The 14,105-nt window shown below is 37.3% G+C and overlaps 1 protein-coding gene across 4 annotated transcripts in view; it reads right to left on the reverse strand.

Annotated features, from left to right (window-relative positions):
- Positions 1–10,395, reverse strand: part of DLGAP1 (DLG associated protein 1) — a 136,386-nt gene extending 125,991 nt beyond the window's left edge. For 2 of the 4 annotated variants that reach the window (XM_005153488.4, XM_034067759.1), the window contains exon 1: positions 9,442–10,395. In XM_005153488.4, coding sequence (XP_005153545.1) covers positions 9,442–10,395 — 954 coding nt within the window. Of the gene's footprint in view, positions 1–1,165; positions 1,217–9,441 lie in introns of those variants that run through there. The other 2 variants (XM_005153489.3, XM_034067773.1) reach the window with 1 other exon arrangement.
- Between the last annotated feature and the right edge of the window lie 3,710 nt (positions 10,396–14,105).

Genomic DNA, 14,105 nt, shown 5'->3' on the forward strand with positions numbered 1-14,105 from the left:
ATACATATGCTACTAAACACTCTGTAGTGTGTTTCCTTCTGTTGATTTTGAAAATGCTGGGAAAAGGGACTATGTGAACCTCTTTTATTTTTTTCAGTCAGGAGGTCTGCACAGATTTTCCCACAGGCTCTTACTTTGTTTGAATCACCACTATTATGTCTCTCAGGGTCACGTACTATACTGCACTCAAGTGCATATGTACAGTATCTGCTGCCTTAAGAGGATTAATGGCATTAAGATGGACATACCTGAGATAAAGCTGTTTCATGCTTTTAAGAAAATCATATTATCCAATTACCTTAGCAATACCATTGTATCAGTATCAGATCATCAAGCAGGAACATCACATGCCTGATTGTTTTTACTCTCAAGGAAAAGGGGAAGAGCTAAACTCAGATATAATAATGAACTTTTTTTTTTCATTAAAATAGAGCTATTATTTTTCACACTATTGCAATAATAGAGATCCTGGAAATATTTCATTCTGCAAATGATCTTTAAGATCATGTACAATTCTTTCTTTACAAGCATAAAAATCAAGAGTGCACTTCACTTATACGAAAAAGCACAGTGAAATAGAACACATTATTACTTGAAAATACACAAATAATACTCTGTGAAGGCCCCTGAGCCAGGCAACTTATTGGAACTTGAGACTTCAGCATACACATTAGTAAAATCTTTGTTACAAGTATGAAAGCTAAGCCTGACTATAGCTTCTTTCTTCTGTGTAAATGGTAGATTTAGGATTGTTTTGCAAACAGAACAGGCTATACAGATAACACACTGCCACCAGCCAACATTTTATCTAGATTCAGGTTCATTTAGTGACTTTTAAATTTATGTTGCTCTGGAAGTGTTCGCACTTCATCATTATCCAGGCTGGAGTGTCTTGTCAATTCCTTTAATACATTTTTTGATATGAAGGAACTGGATTTTTCTAATAGATATTCTAGGTCCCCAAATAAAGAAACTAAGTAAACAGGCATACTGTCTCCCCACTTTTCAAACATTCATTTCAAAAGCTCACACATAGTGGTATGTGAAATAAACCCAGAATGTAAAGACAAAAGTAAACCCCCATTTTTTATCCCATTTCTAAGCAATAAAATTAGAATATTTAGTTTCCTTCTTTTTTTCCCCCAAAATTGTTTAACTTACTTACCTTACTGGATGAAATAGCAAACAGACTGTCTCTATAGCAAATTAAGTTCATTACTGATCTCTAGTTTGATTTGGTTTATTGCAGCTGAAATCATTAAAGCTTCTCCCTGTGCTTTGCCAAAGCAATGTGGATGACTACAGAAGTAAACACAAGGACTGGAAGGAGTGGCTAACCATCGCTCACAGCAGTAGACTTGTAACTTTAGCTTTCTATTAGTATGCAAATACTTAATGAAATGAAATCACACAACTGAAGAACAATACTTAATGACTGCTCAGTGCAGATTTTCAAACCCATGTAATTTGGTTTTCTTAGCCGTTATTATGCCTCTTCTGCGTGCTGTTAAGGAAGTTTCAATTGCCATCTTCCACTCACTAAGCCTATTCCTAGCACTCATGAATACCGAATTAAGCAGACCAATAAAGATGAGCAGCATTTCATTCTATCAGTGTGCATGTGTTAAGAATCACTGAAGTATGCAAAAAATGGGAAGCCTTAGAAATCTTAAAGAACTATATGTTTAATAAACCTCATGAATTTGCAAAAAGGCAGATAGGAAGGTTGCTTCTATTTAGGACAAACTTAATATACTTAGTATCTGCAGCACCACTTGTTTTAGCTTGTACTATTTCAGCAATCAAGTTCTATTATAAATTAATTTCATTTAGCTAACTATATTTTTATACACGAACAGCATTAACAGCCAAAAGACCCTGTCCAAGATGGAATATTATTTCCTCAGTTCTAAATGCCTGCACCTTGCATCATACCTGAACAAGCAGTTTGAAGAACTGCAATCTTCAAATAGTCTGCTAAAATAGTATAAATTCTCATATAGCAAGTCAATAGCCAAAAATTCTTCAAATACTGCTCTGGTTTATGATTTTCATTCGTCAAAAGGTGCCTTGACCACTAGCTTGGCAATCTGATTCACATCCTGTTTTATGAAGAGGAATGTGCGTCTCCTACACAAAACAACCACGTCTTGTTTCCAGATAAATTTTCTCCTCCTGCTTTATGCATAAAAATCCAACCAACCATAAAAAGGACCACGTGGATACAATGATTCCAGCTAAGGGCCTTGCAAGTTTGCCACCCCCAAGCGCATTCTGCAGAAAGGAAGCCAAAGAGTAATTACCACATCTACTAGCTGAAGGAAACATAACTGAAGGTCATAGAGTAGCAGGACTTTAGGTCAGGACCTCAAACTAGAACTGCTTCAGTAATACCCATGGATAATCTCTCTGTGGCAGAGGGTAGACATTTATTCTCACCTTTCACAATGCAATTGAAGCTTTCAGTGTAGTGGACTATAATGAGATATGGCTCCTTGCCCAAATAATGATGACAGGATGACTGTTAACATGAACACCAATTCTTGAAAGAACACTTTCAATCACTAGCAATGGAGAAATGTCCCCTCACTTCTAGGTACCTTATTTTGGGGTGAATCAGTTCACTCCCTAACCACTTCAGCAGCTGTATATAGTGACTAGTTAGCATCACAACCCAGTATTGATAAATAAGATGTTATTTTACCTTTCTCTCACTACACATGACCACAAGCCCATTATCAATCAGCCAGCAGGAAACTGGCTTGTGGATGGAGAACATGTAGCCAAATCTGCATCCTTGGGAGAAAACTGATGTTTTTGATGGGGGGGGAGAGCATTTTGAGAAACAGTCCTTATACTGTTTCTGTTGATTGTCTGTAACTGGATGATCTCTGGTGCTTTGCTAATGTTGTGCTCTCACAGAGAGGAGCAGTTACCATTTCCAGCTGGCTATTAGCTTCTGTCAAATTTATTGGACAGTGGACAGACTTCACTGAAACTTCCACAATGCTTTCTTTTGGAATACAACAATGAAATATACCTGCATAAGAATCTTTCATTCAGCCCTAAGGAAACTTTCCTGGTTTCAGAACATTACAGCATGCCTTCTCAGTGACTCCAAATTGTCACCTCTGCTCTAGAGTAGTGTTCCACTGGATATCAAATCAAGGTCATGATCTTGGCTCTCATCTGCTGGAAACTGAATTGCTTGAGACCAGGAAATCTCACAGATTTCCTACCAATGTGATTGACAGGCTGGGGTTATGTCACTAAAGCAAAATTAAACACAAACTTGTTTGCATAGAACACTCAGAGATAATTCAGAGACTGTCTCTGGAAGCCCTCCACCAGAACTGTCACAGTGTCTTATTCAACTGCAATGCACATTGCTTAGCTTTTGATGAGAGAAATACATTATACATCAGAAGCCCAAATGAGACAGTCCATTGCACAGACTGAAAGGACAAACAGTACACAATAAATTCATGTTCTTGTTCCTTAATTCACTAGTGACAGAAGCTCAGTTGTGCAAAAACCAAAGCACAAGAGCATTTGTAAGGCAGAACAGAAACTGTGGGCAGCTGCCCCCGGCTCAAACCACTCTTCCGGCACTGTAGTATGTTCCCACTCAAGATCTGGATTGTAAATTCCATTCTTGAAACAAAAGCAAACAAACAAACAAAACCGACCCAATAACTGGATATAGGGGAAATAGAACTTATGACTTTGCACTGACTGAGGAAAATATATCACCGCTCAGTATTTTCTTCCCCGCCTACTTTGCATATCTCCACAATAAAAATTAAGGATTTCAGACTTGGATACAGACTGAAATCATCCTCTTTGCTGGGCTTGATTTGCCTTGAAGATTTTTTTTTTTTTTCCCAGTGAAATTACTGAAAAGAATATGATTAGAACACTCCAGATACTTAAGGCTATAGAAAGGAGTCAGATCCAGGACTGAGTCAAGTCTTATCCACAAAGGAACTGAAATCTATACCAAATTATGTGCAGCCATAATTTTCATGACCATTTCTGACATAACAGTGTATGTACCATAGTGTCACCTAAATATGCTGCTGGATCCTATATGTGGGTTTGTATGCTAGCAACACAAAACAGGGATCTAGCTGCCAGAATTAGGTACATTAATGGATGCGCTATTAGAATGTAGGGATGTTAACATAATGAACCAACAGGAATTCAAGTTAATCCAAAAAACTAAAAAAAATAGTGCCAGTATACTCAATACTAAGAAGTTACAGAATGGTTAGAAAACTAAAGCATAGAAAATTATTATCTAAGGAATATGGACAGATAAAATTGCAACTAAATTTTAAGTTCTGCCACTGCTGTAGAACAGCTCTTAGTGCTTAGGTGGCCCCCATTACTGCATTACTCAGACACAAAGGTTAGTCCATGTTTCAACTAAGTGAATGAGAACACAGTGAAATATGTGGCAAGATCATGATCACCAATTCAGCCAATATTTTCTTTTTTTTAAGACAAAGTAAATTAAAGGACTGCAAAGATGAGGAGAGTGGCTATATGGAAATACTCTCCTATATAGTTGTCTTAATATATCAAGGGTAGGATTCTTAATATAGCAATGAGTAGACTTGCAGGTAGGCTAAATAACCAAGATGTAGGTTCAATGGAATTATTTGTTATTAATCTTTTTTTTTGTAAATAAGCTATTTTGTGTTTCATTTCTATTTTCCAAGTGCACACACATTTCGTAACTTTATTCATTATTCATATTACCCATCTCACAATTTTAAAGCTGAAGTAAGCTTCTTTCTGTGAATGGCACTTTTTCAGTTTTAATGTTCTTAGACATTAGTTTATTTTAAAATTAATGAAAATTTACAAATTTCCAAACATTTTTAGGATTATTCCATACCTGGAAACTGGCCTAGAATACATTCTAACATTTGACATTTTATTTCACAATTGTTCAAATTATTTCACTAGCTTTACTGAGAAGTATGTTTCATATGAGCTCAGTAAATTAAACTTTTACCTCAATATACTTTGTAGTTCTGACTAGAAAAAATAAGGGAAAATAATGTATGCTTCAGTCAACTGCAATTCGTAATGAAATAAGAGGTACAAAAGGCAGGTCTTTTGGTATATGAAAAATGCAAGATCAATATTCATGAATATTAAATACAACTTATATATAAATACATATACAGGGAGATACTGAAAGTCTAATATGAATATGGTAGTTGTGACAGAAATGCAAATACTACAAACGAGGAAAAAATAAAGATAAACTGAAAATGCAGATAGACTTGTGTACATAAGCCCAGGATAACTGATCTAACATACATTGCTGTGCCATAAGGATAAACACTTTGTAATTGCCATACTGCATTTAAAAAAATTGTACTACAGATACTGGTCCTTATTAGCACTCTGACACAGGGTGATGCCCTCTATTTGGCTGTCCATGGACACAGGCAAAAGAAAGAGGTTAGGATTGAGCAGTATCTCCTCAGTACCTGTGGACATGACTTGTCTTCAGAGTGGAAAACAAGTCACCTGAACTATTGTGTCTCTTAACACTACACATTATACAATAATGGACATTACAGACAATTTTCGCACAGGAAACTGAGCACAGTATGAACAGAGCCCTTCTCCACCAGAAAATGTTTATTACACCCAGAAACTTGACTTACATATTTTTTTTGTAGTATTTCTCACAGTCTCCCACCAATGGACATGAGATGGAACTATGGAACTCAGATGACTACACCATCACTCTCACCTACTGCTCTTCAGTTTTCAGAAGTAAAATCTAAGCCTTTCATCCTCTGACACAATTGACTTGAGCCTCATCAGGTGGGATCCAAAGAAAACATATGACTGGCCCACATAAGAAGAAAAGAGGAATAATGCAAAAAAAAATCATCCTTTTATTTTTATCAATTTTTTTTAACAAATGGACCAAGGACAATCAGAATTTTAATTATCAGGGAACACTGAATGGCAAAAATATAATTTGAAACAAACTCTGCAGTGTATTGGATACTCTATTACCTTCAATAATCATGAATTCATAGAAAACAAGAGCGTCAAAAATATCTACCTGTGTATTAGACCTTATTTTTTTCAGAAAAAGACTGCATTTTGTCTTCAATAGTTTTCTTTCATTTTATTTTTTTTTCCAGAGAAGATCCCAGAGAAAGAGAGGCTGTCCACTGCTTCACAAATTATTCTCTTAAGGGACCAAAGCCATTTTGAAGAATTTTAAGAAAACACAAATGATTCCTTCTCACCTTCCTTCAAATTAGTCCAACTGTAAACCTGAATAAAATAAAAGAACTTTCCTGAAGTAAGAAGCAACTCAAAACTAAGGACATTATCTTTCTACTATGCATCTCATTCTTGAAAGGAGAAATACAAGAAAAGAGAAAAATACAACTCCATTCCCAGAATGCAAGTGAGAGGAAAAGGTTTACTTGACAGACTTTAGACTAGTTTGGGAGCTAATATTTCTCTCTGGAGATGCACAGTGTTGAGACAAGCCTCCCCTAGACCGCCAAGGACAGACACTGTGCCACAGCACCCAAGCTGGAAGTGGAGCTTGCCAGGGTAAAGGAAGACTGTGCAATGCAGGAGGGCTCTGCACTGAATCCAAATTCCAAACTATGAGAAATAAGCCCATCTGTAACACAAACTACTGCCAACTCTTCCACAGAACAGTTATGTGGAAAATACCACACTGAGATAATTGTTTGTTATTTCTATGTCTTTACACTGAGAATTCATCCAGATACTTTGGTGATAAAAGCCTTTACAAGCAAATGTGAAGTCAATGTCATCTGTGATCTCTGATAGATCTACCAGGATAAAGAAAATTATCCTGAATACCCAGAGTTGAAAGAAAGTCACTCCAATGCATTCAGATACTATAACAAGAAGAGTTTCGCATGAACAAAATAGTAGCCTGTTTCAAGGATCAGAGAGTTTTTGTCCTAGACTATAAACAACAGCTTAAATTAAAAGTGAGTTGATAAAAACATCTATTTAACAGTGAGTTAAATAAAGCAACAAAGCAGCATCATAATAACAAAATTAAATTATTAGAGTTGTCCAGTATTGTCAAGAATTTGAAGCTTTAATTTCATTTAGTGCATTTCTAATGGTTCCAACACAGGACACCAGCTTTTTGGTACAATGATGAGAAGGTCATCAGGAAAATAACAGACATACAGAATACTTCTGCAGCCTACTAACGGAGTAATAGTCTGCTCTAGTTAATAAATAATCATACTGCAGGACAGCCAAAATGCCTCAATTAGGTTCTGAGCCCCATTGTGCTGGGCACTGTGAAAACACAAAAAGTAACAAAGTCCAAGCCCCAAAGGGCTTGTAGTGTGAAAAGATTAGTGATACAGTGAAGAGAAAGACAATCTGAAGCATTCAAAATAGACTGACTTTTTAATACTCATATCCATGTGTCATCTTTTCAAGCTGCCAAGAGAGAAGAGTAATCCTGACCTGCTTTCTCAAATCTACCCTACTATGAATATTATTTCCAGTGTTAATCAAAGTCTGGCTAAAGTTTTCCTTTTATTTATTTTTTATTTGTTTATTTGTTTATTTTAAACCATTTCAAAACAGTTATATTTCTCTGACTTTTACAAACAGGCATACAGCTAGAAAAAATGAAATAAAATGAAATGAAAACCAAAATAGAACTACCAGTGAGAATGGAAAACATAGTGAGAATTTAGTTATTTGAATTCCTGCCTGTCTCAATTGTTGGACATATTTTCACATAGACACAGATAATGTCCTCTAATTCCACTTCAAGAGTCTATTCCTGTCAGTTAAACGTTATCTGAAAGTCCCTATGGAGGTGTTCATTTAAAGCTGATGCTGGCACAGTTTTTCGCTCTTTTCTAGCCATCTGGTCACATACTGAATTGTCAGCTATTTTCTCTAAACCTGAGAGGAAGACTGAAAGAGTAAACAAAAACATCGACAAAAAGCAATCTCAGGGTCTAAAGTAACCACAGCAATCAAAGTTAAATTGCAATTTCTTCTCAGTCACAAATTTCAGACAAAAGAGACTTAATAGAAAAAATCTCCAAACCCCAAAAGGTTGCAATGCGAAGCTATTTTGAACAACTCTCCCCTCCCCAAGTCCACTTGCACAGCTGCAAAACACACCAAACATTCATATTGCCCCCTCTCCCCCTAACCCATTCTCCCAGCAGCTAATAGAAAATACACAGATCCATTTCTTTACATTTAAAACTTAGAATACCAGGGGCTGGCATTCAAAACTATTTTGCACGCCATTCAATAAAACCTTTTAACATCAATTTTAAATACGGATGCCTCAGTCCTACGCTTTCTCTGCACACTGACTTAAACAACAGAATGTGGAAGCTGACTGCCTCATTAAAGCACCCATATGAGAAAACTTGCTACAGTTTCTATACAAATAGACAAGAGTCCCACTACATTAAAATGAAACCAAATAATCTTAGCAAACCTCTTTTTTCCTCATGGTCTTCTCTCTTCTCTGAGCAACGTTGTTCCATTTTACACACACACTTAGATGTGCCATAAGTGCTTCGTTTAAAGTGCATAAAAGCTATTCACAGCTCTCCTAAGAATGAAACAGTTTTAATATTTTCTGATCCATGTTCCTGCCACAAACATTCACCGGCAGTATGATAGCTCCAAGAGCAGACATCTGATTCTTGACATTTAAAGATACAATACTGGTGAAAATAGTGACGCTGTATTAACTGCAAACAGCTTGTGAGGGAGTAGGTGATGTACTCCTAAAATGTATAATCAGAACAAGTAATAATTTCAACCTTTTGATTTTTTATTTTTGACTCAAAGCCATGAGAAAGAGGAATAGCCAGACAAGCAAATCTGGACATGTTACAATAACTGTTTTATGAGAATTTATATTCTATGGCAAAAAGGAAAGTAGGTTGTTTTCCTGATGGAGAAAGTATTAAGGTACATAAAAATTTCTCAAAGGGTCTCAAAAGCTTTCATAATAAAATAAGCAGTAAATGAAAGAAATCTTGAAATTACAGAAATCAAAGAATTTGTATCCTGGTTACATTCAGTTAATTGACATTGCAATGCTAAGCACAAGCACTACAACATCAAATTCCCTATACCCCTACTGTGACTGCCTCATAAAGTCAAAAAGTACGCAGAAAGGTCTTATTTTTCCCACAGGAAAAAATTATAAGCTTGTTCCAACATGAACTGTTTCTTTGGAATACTGAATGCTTGGGGAAAAAAGAAAAGCAGGTTTATTTTTAATTTCAGCAGCTTTACCCCTTATCAGTGACCTCTTGGGAAAGCTGAAATATCAGGGTAAACCTCCATCCCCCATAAACACCTTAGACAAGGCAGAGCACAGTTAACAGCAATCAGTTCTCCACACTATACCTGGAGGTACTGACATGACCGTTCCTGTTGACACGTCTCTGCTTTCACCACTGTCTGGTCCATGTTAACTGATGCCTTCTGGTAAACTTCACGGGCTCTGCTCACGGTCAGTGTAGAGGACCAAGAGCTTTTCTTCATTAACTGGGAGTCCAAATTTACAGGCAGGTTAGCACAGGTAGAGCATTTGACATCATTATTGCTTCTGGATGACTTCACAGTATGTTCGCTAATAGTGTTATAGGCTTCCATAAAGTATTGGGAAGAAGAACGATCAGGGCATCTTCCCATGGTCATGACTCCACTGGGACTATGATAAATGCAAACATCATTGTCCAAGTTGTCATCTGAACTCCACCATCCTGATGCATTGGATCTGGGCTTACCTTCTGATCGCCTTTCTTTACTCTTGCTGCGCTTCCCATACCTCATCGTCTGTGACTCCTCTGGACTTGCTTTGCTCCCATTGACGCTCCCCTTGGATGGTCCCTCCAGTGAATGTGACTTAGTAAAGAGCTTTTGGACAGAATGAACCAGATGCCTGATCCTCCCTGGGCTGTCACTGCGGTGCTCCATGGCAGTCCGCTTGTACTGCAGAGTGTGGTAGCCATCCCGATTCAGAGGCAGCTGCCGCTCAAACTGGTCCAAAAGGTTGGCAGGAATGCGGTTTGTCTTGTTGGCAGTTCCATGGGGAACCAGAGCACACTCATCCTTGAGTTCATGGTGGGAACTATAATGCCTCCGGGGAAATGTGCTGCTGGCAATCTGATCGTTGTAGGGCACCATGCACTCTGCCTGAAAAGAGTTCCTTTGAGTGTAGTAAGGGTGGTCTGCAGGATGGGGGTCCACTGGGTTTAACAAATATGGCTTCCTGTCCGGGTGGTGTGGCAGACTGTCACACGAAGGGTCACAGGCAACCCCATGATGATGACTACGGCTGCTAGATAATCCTTTCATCGTTGATGTAAAGCAAGTCCCAAAGTCATCTAATATGTATGGCTATGCAACAGGCAGATCTCAGAGAAAGGCCTAAAAAAATGAAATACAACAGAAGCCATAAGATATTCAAGATAAGAGAAAAATCAGCATGTGCATGTTTAGCATTGTTCTTACTGTACTTGTAATTGCAATAAATATTCTCTATTTTTACCCCTTAATATTTGCCATGTCCAACATAGTGATAGGGGATACCTAAGCAATACACAGGAAAAATAATTTTTTCACCAGCTAGAAATCATGCAAGAACATTTTCTGATATGAAATTCACTATTGTTCATGAATTCACAACAAAGTAAGTATCACCACCTATACCGTAAAACTTCAGTGCTGAAAACATTCATGGGCAGGGGCCTCCCAGGAAGCCTTAACTGCATGTTTTCAGAACCAAACAAATGCATTTAAAAAGATCGGACCCTTAATGGATAACTTCTTGGGTTATTCTGGACCAAATACTAAGTGTGGTTCAGTTAAGGTAAAACTGTTCTTTGTCTTCAATCCACATCTGTTAATGATAAAAGTGCAATTTACTTGATCTCCATGTTGTCTGCCTAGACCCTAAGCATCTCAAGACTAAATTTAAACATTATTTCTGTAAGCTTTTTTTCAAATTAAGAATAAAATAATAATACATGGCACTAACTCTGTCAAAATTAAACCAAACAAACTGTTTAGTAACCTGTATAATCAGGGTTGTTGTAGTTACTGTCTACTTACTCCTATTAAAAAAATAAATCTTATTCTGATAGTGCATGACTTGGTTTAATTTTCCATAAATTTTCAGAGTACCAAGCAGTGTTTAAATATCCCTACCTACTCCTGCTACCATCTGGGAAATTAGTATAGCCAAAACTTGCACACTGCTTTAACAGTTTAAGGGATTTCAACACTTAACACTTGATTGCAGTTACTTGGCCTTGAAGTGACTCACAGTGCTATAAACTAATGGTTGAAACAATTTGAAAAGGAAATCTTCACCGTAAGTGATATAACCACCACTCTGTTTGAGGCCAGATATCCTCATTTCAGCTCTCATCATTAGCAAAAGCCTGGATGCAACTGCTACTGCAACCTCTGAGATGTTAATGCATAAATTATGTGGTTTTACGTGTGGCAAAAGATTCCCATGGTGCTGTCTCAGCTCCTGATGGGCAGAGGACTCCTTAGAGGATGCTCTCTTACTCTGCACACAACTGAAATAGGAGTCACTCAACTACTTTATTCCTTTCCAGCATGGATAGTCACATAATACTTTTGGAAATGTCACCCTTGAAATCTTTTTTTGAATATGGATAGACATGTAACCAAAGTTTTCCACTGTGTTCCTCCAGTGTTCTCTCAGATGAAGTCCATGTTTTAACAGGTTGTGGACAATGTGCATGCTGGCAAATTGGGAACAATGAAGTTTTCTGAAATAGCACTAAGTTAATGTCAGTCTGGAAAAGCATGTTCTGCATTTCATCACAGCAGGTTTTATATTTTCTTCTGAATCTGTGATGAGCTGAAATGGAGGGGTTTTTTAAATACACCTCAAAGCTACTGTGGGTGTCCTGCATTTCATTCTCCCTCTGTGGATCCCAGCAATGCAGAAAATGTTCATGCTCAGGAGACTCTGAATTCCAAAAGAAAAGTTTTCAAAATACTACAAAAGGCAGTTGAAATAATCCAAATGGATGAGCTCACTGGCTTACCTGAAGAATGGACAAACACACTTTTAAAAGCACAAAAATAATATATTCAAAGAGCTGATTTGTCAGTTATACTGTAGTGACAATCCTTATCATTTCTAAAGAGCATTTTACATCCTTACAAACGCCTTTAAAAGTATGATCTATTAGACTGTGTAACAGAGAAAAACCCAAAGGGATGTAGATCTATTACTTAAAAAATCGAATATGTGATTTGTCCAACAATATCCCATCAAGAGGAATACCAGTAAAGGATATAATGACCAAACAAAAATACTTGTCTCTCTGGTGTCTATGAATATCTTTCACACTTAAAGGTTCGTGAAAACAAAACTTCAGCCAGTTAATTTTCATTTAAATGTATTTAAATCCATTTAAATCCATAATCATGCAACAGTCCACAAGATGGTTGATAAATTATCTTAGGACTAACAATAGATTAGTGCACCATGTAAGATAAAAACAGTAAAACCTTGCCCCATACATATGAGAAAGACATGGAGAAGTACAATACACTGGGACATGCACAGAAGTGATTCTGTGATTCATTTTCATTTTTCTATTATCTGAATGGCTGTGAACTTTTCATTTTAGCATACTGTGGAAAAAGAGTATATGTAGACAGACAAAGAACTGAAAGGACCAAGCATTTACAGAATAACGGTCATAATAGGCACAGGGGATGACATGGAATTATTAACAATATGCAGTCTTAATATATAGTAAGAGCAGAATGGCTTGGATGAGGAAACACTTGATCTGACTTCATAGCAGCCTTCCAAGTATCTGAAGGGTGTCCAAAAGGATTCTGGGGAGGGACTCTTCATTAGGGACTGTTGTGGTAGGACAAGGGGTAATGGGTTAAAACGTAAACAGAGGGAGTTCAGGTTGGATATAAGGAAGAAGTTCTTTACTGTGAGGGTGGTGAGGCACTGGAATGGTTCACCCAAGGAAGCTGTGAATGCACCATCCCTGGTGGTGTTCAACGTTGGGTTGGGCAGAACCTTGGGTGACGTGGTTTAGTGGGAGGTGTCCCTGCCCATGGTGGGGGGGTTGGAACTGGATGATCTTAAGGTACTTTCCAACCCTAACTATTCTATGATTCTATGACAGATAGGCTGGAACGGAATAGTATGGAACATTCAGAAGACAAAGATGAGCTTAAAAGATACAGGTATGGTTTGACCAATGAGAGCAGCAATGTTACCAGCTGTGTTCTAGATGGACTGGCAATATAGATGCTAAAGAGAATGTGCAAGTAGTCTTAAGAAGTGGTAAAGCTTATGAAAAGTGTCATTTGTCTGTACAGAGAGAAAGGGACAAGCTTTCCATAAATTGTGGAGGAAGACTGGTTAAGCACTCCTATATGAGCTTGAATGGCAAGTAGGATGGTGGTAATGTTTAGGAGAAAAGATAACATTTAGTTCTACACCCATTTTGAGTCTGAGCTGTCAAGAAATCTCCCATGAGGAAATACTGGAGAAAAAAAGCAGAAAATAGATAGGTTGATCTGCTTGAGAGGAATCAGATGGGCAGATACAGAGAGCAACAGAAAAAATATGCTTGTGAGAACAGAAGATCACAGAGTCACAAAAAGATGAGGATAAACCTTTGCAGGAGCAGCAGATTTGAAAGAGAAGGGAAAAAAAGAAGTAGCAAAGACCAGAAAATTACAGAAAAACCCAAAACAAAAGAGAGCAACCCCATGTGTAACAGAAAGGAGTAAGTGTAAAGGCTCTAAAACCTGTGAGAGATTGAAGTTCAGAGTAAATAAATATTTATTCACAACTCTCAGACTTCCGTATGCATTGTGAGTTTTTTTCCTGCTGCAATAGCGTTAAAAACATTTATTTTATTGTATGTCAATTATGATGAAAGTCATGAGTATTAACGAGAATATAGCTTCATTTTATCTTAACTATATTACTGCTGCTGCAACATTGAAAGCATAATGAATTAGAAAAAATCCCCAAGAATGTGCCA

This window comes from Melopsittacus undulatus, chromosome 1 (genome assembly GCF_012275295.1).
Source record: "Melopsittacus undulatus isolate bMelUnd1 chromosome 1, bMelUnd1.mat.Z, whole genome shotgun sequence".
In the NCBI taxonomy this organism is placed as follows: Eukaryota; Metazoa; Chordata; class Aves; order Psittaciformes; family Psittaculidae; genus Melopsittacus; species Melopsittacus undulatus.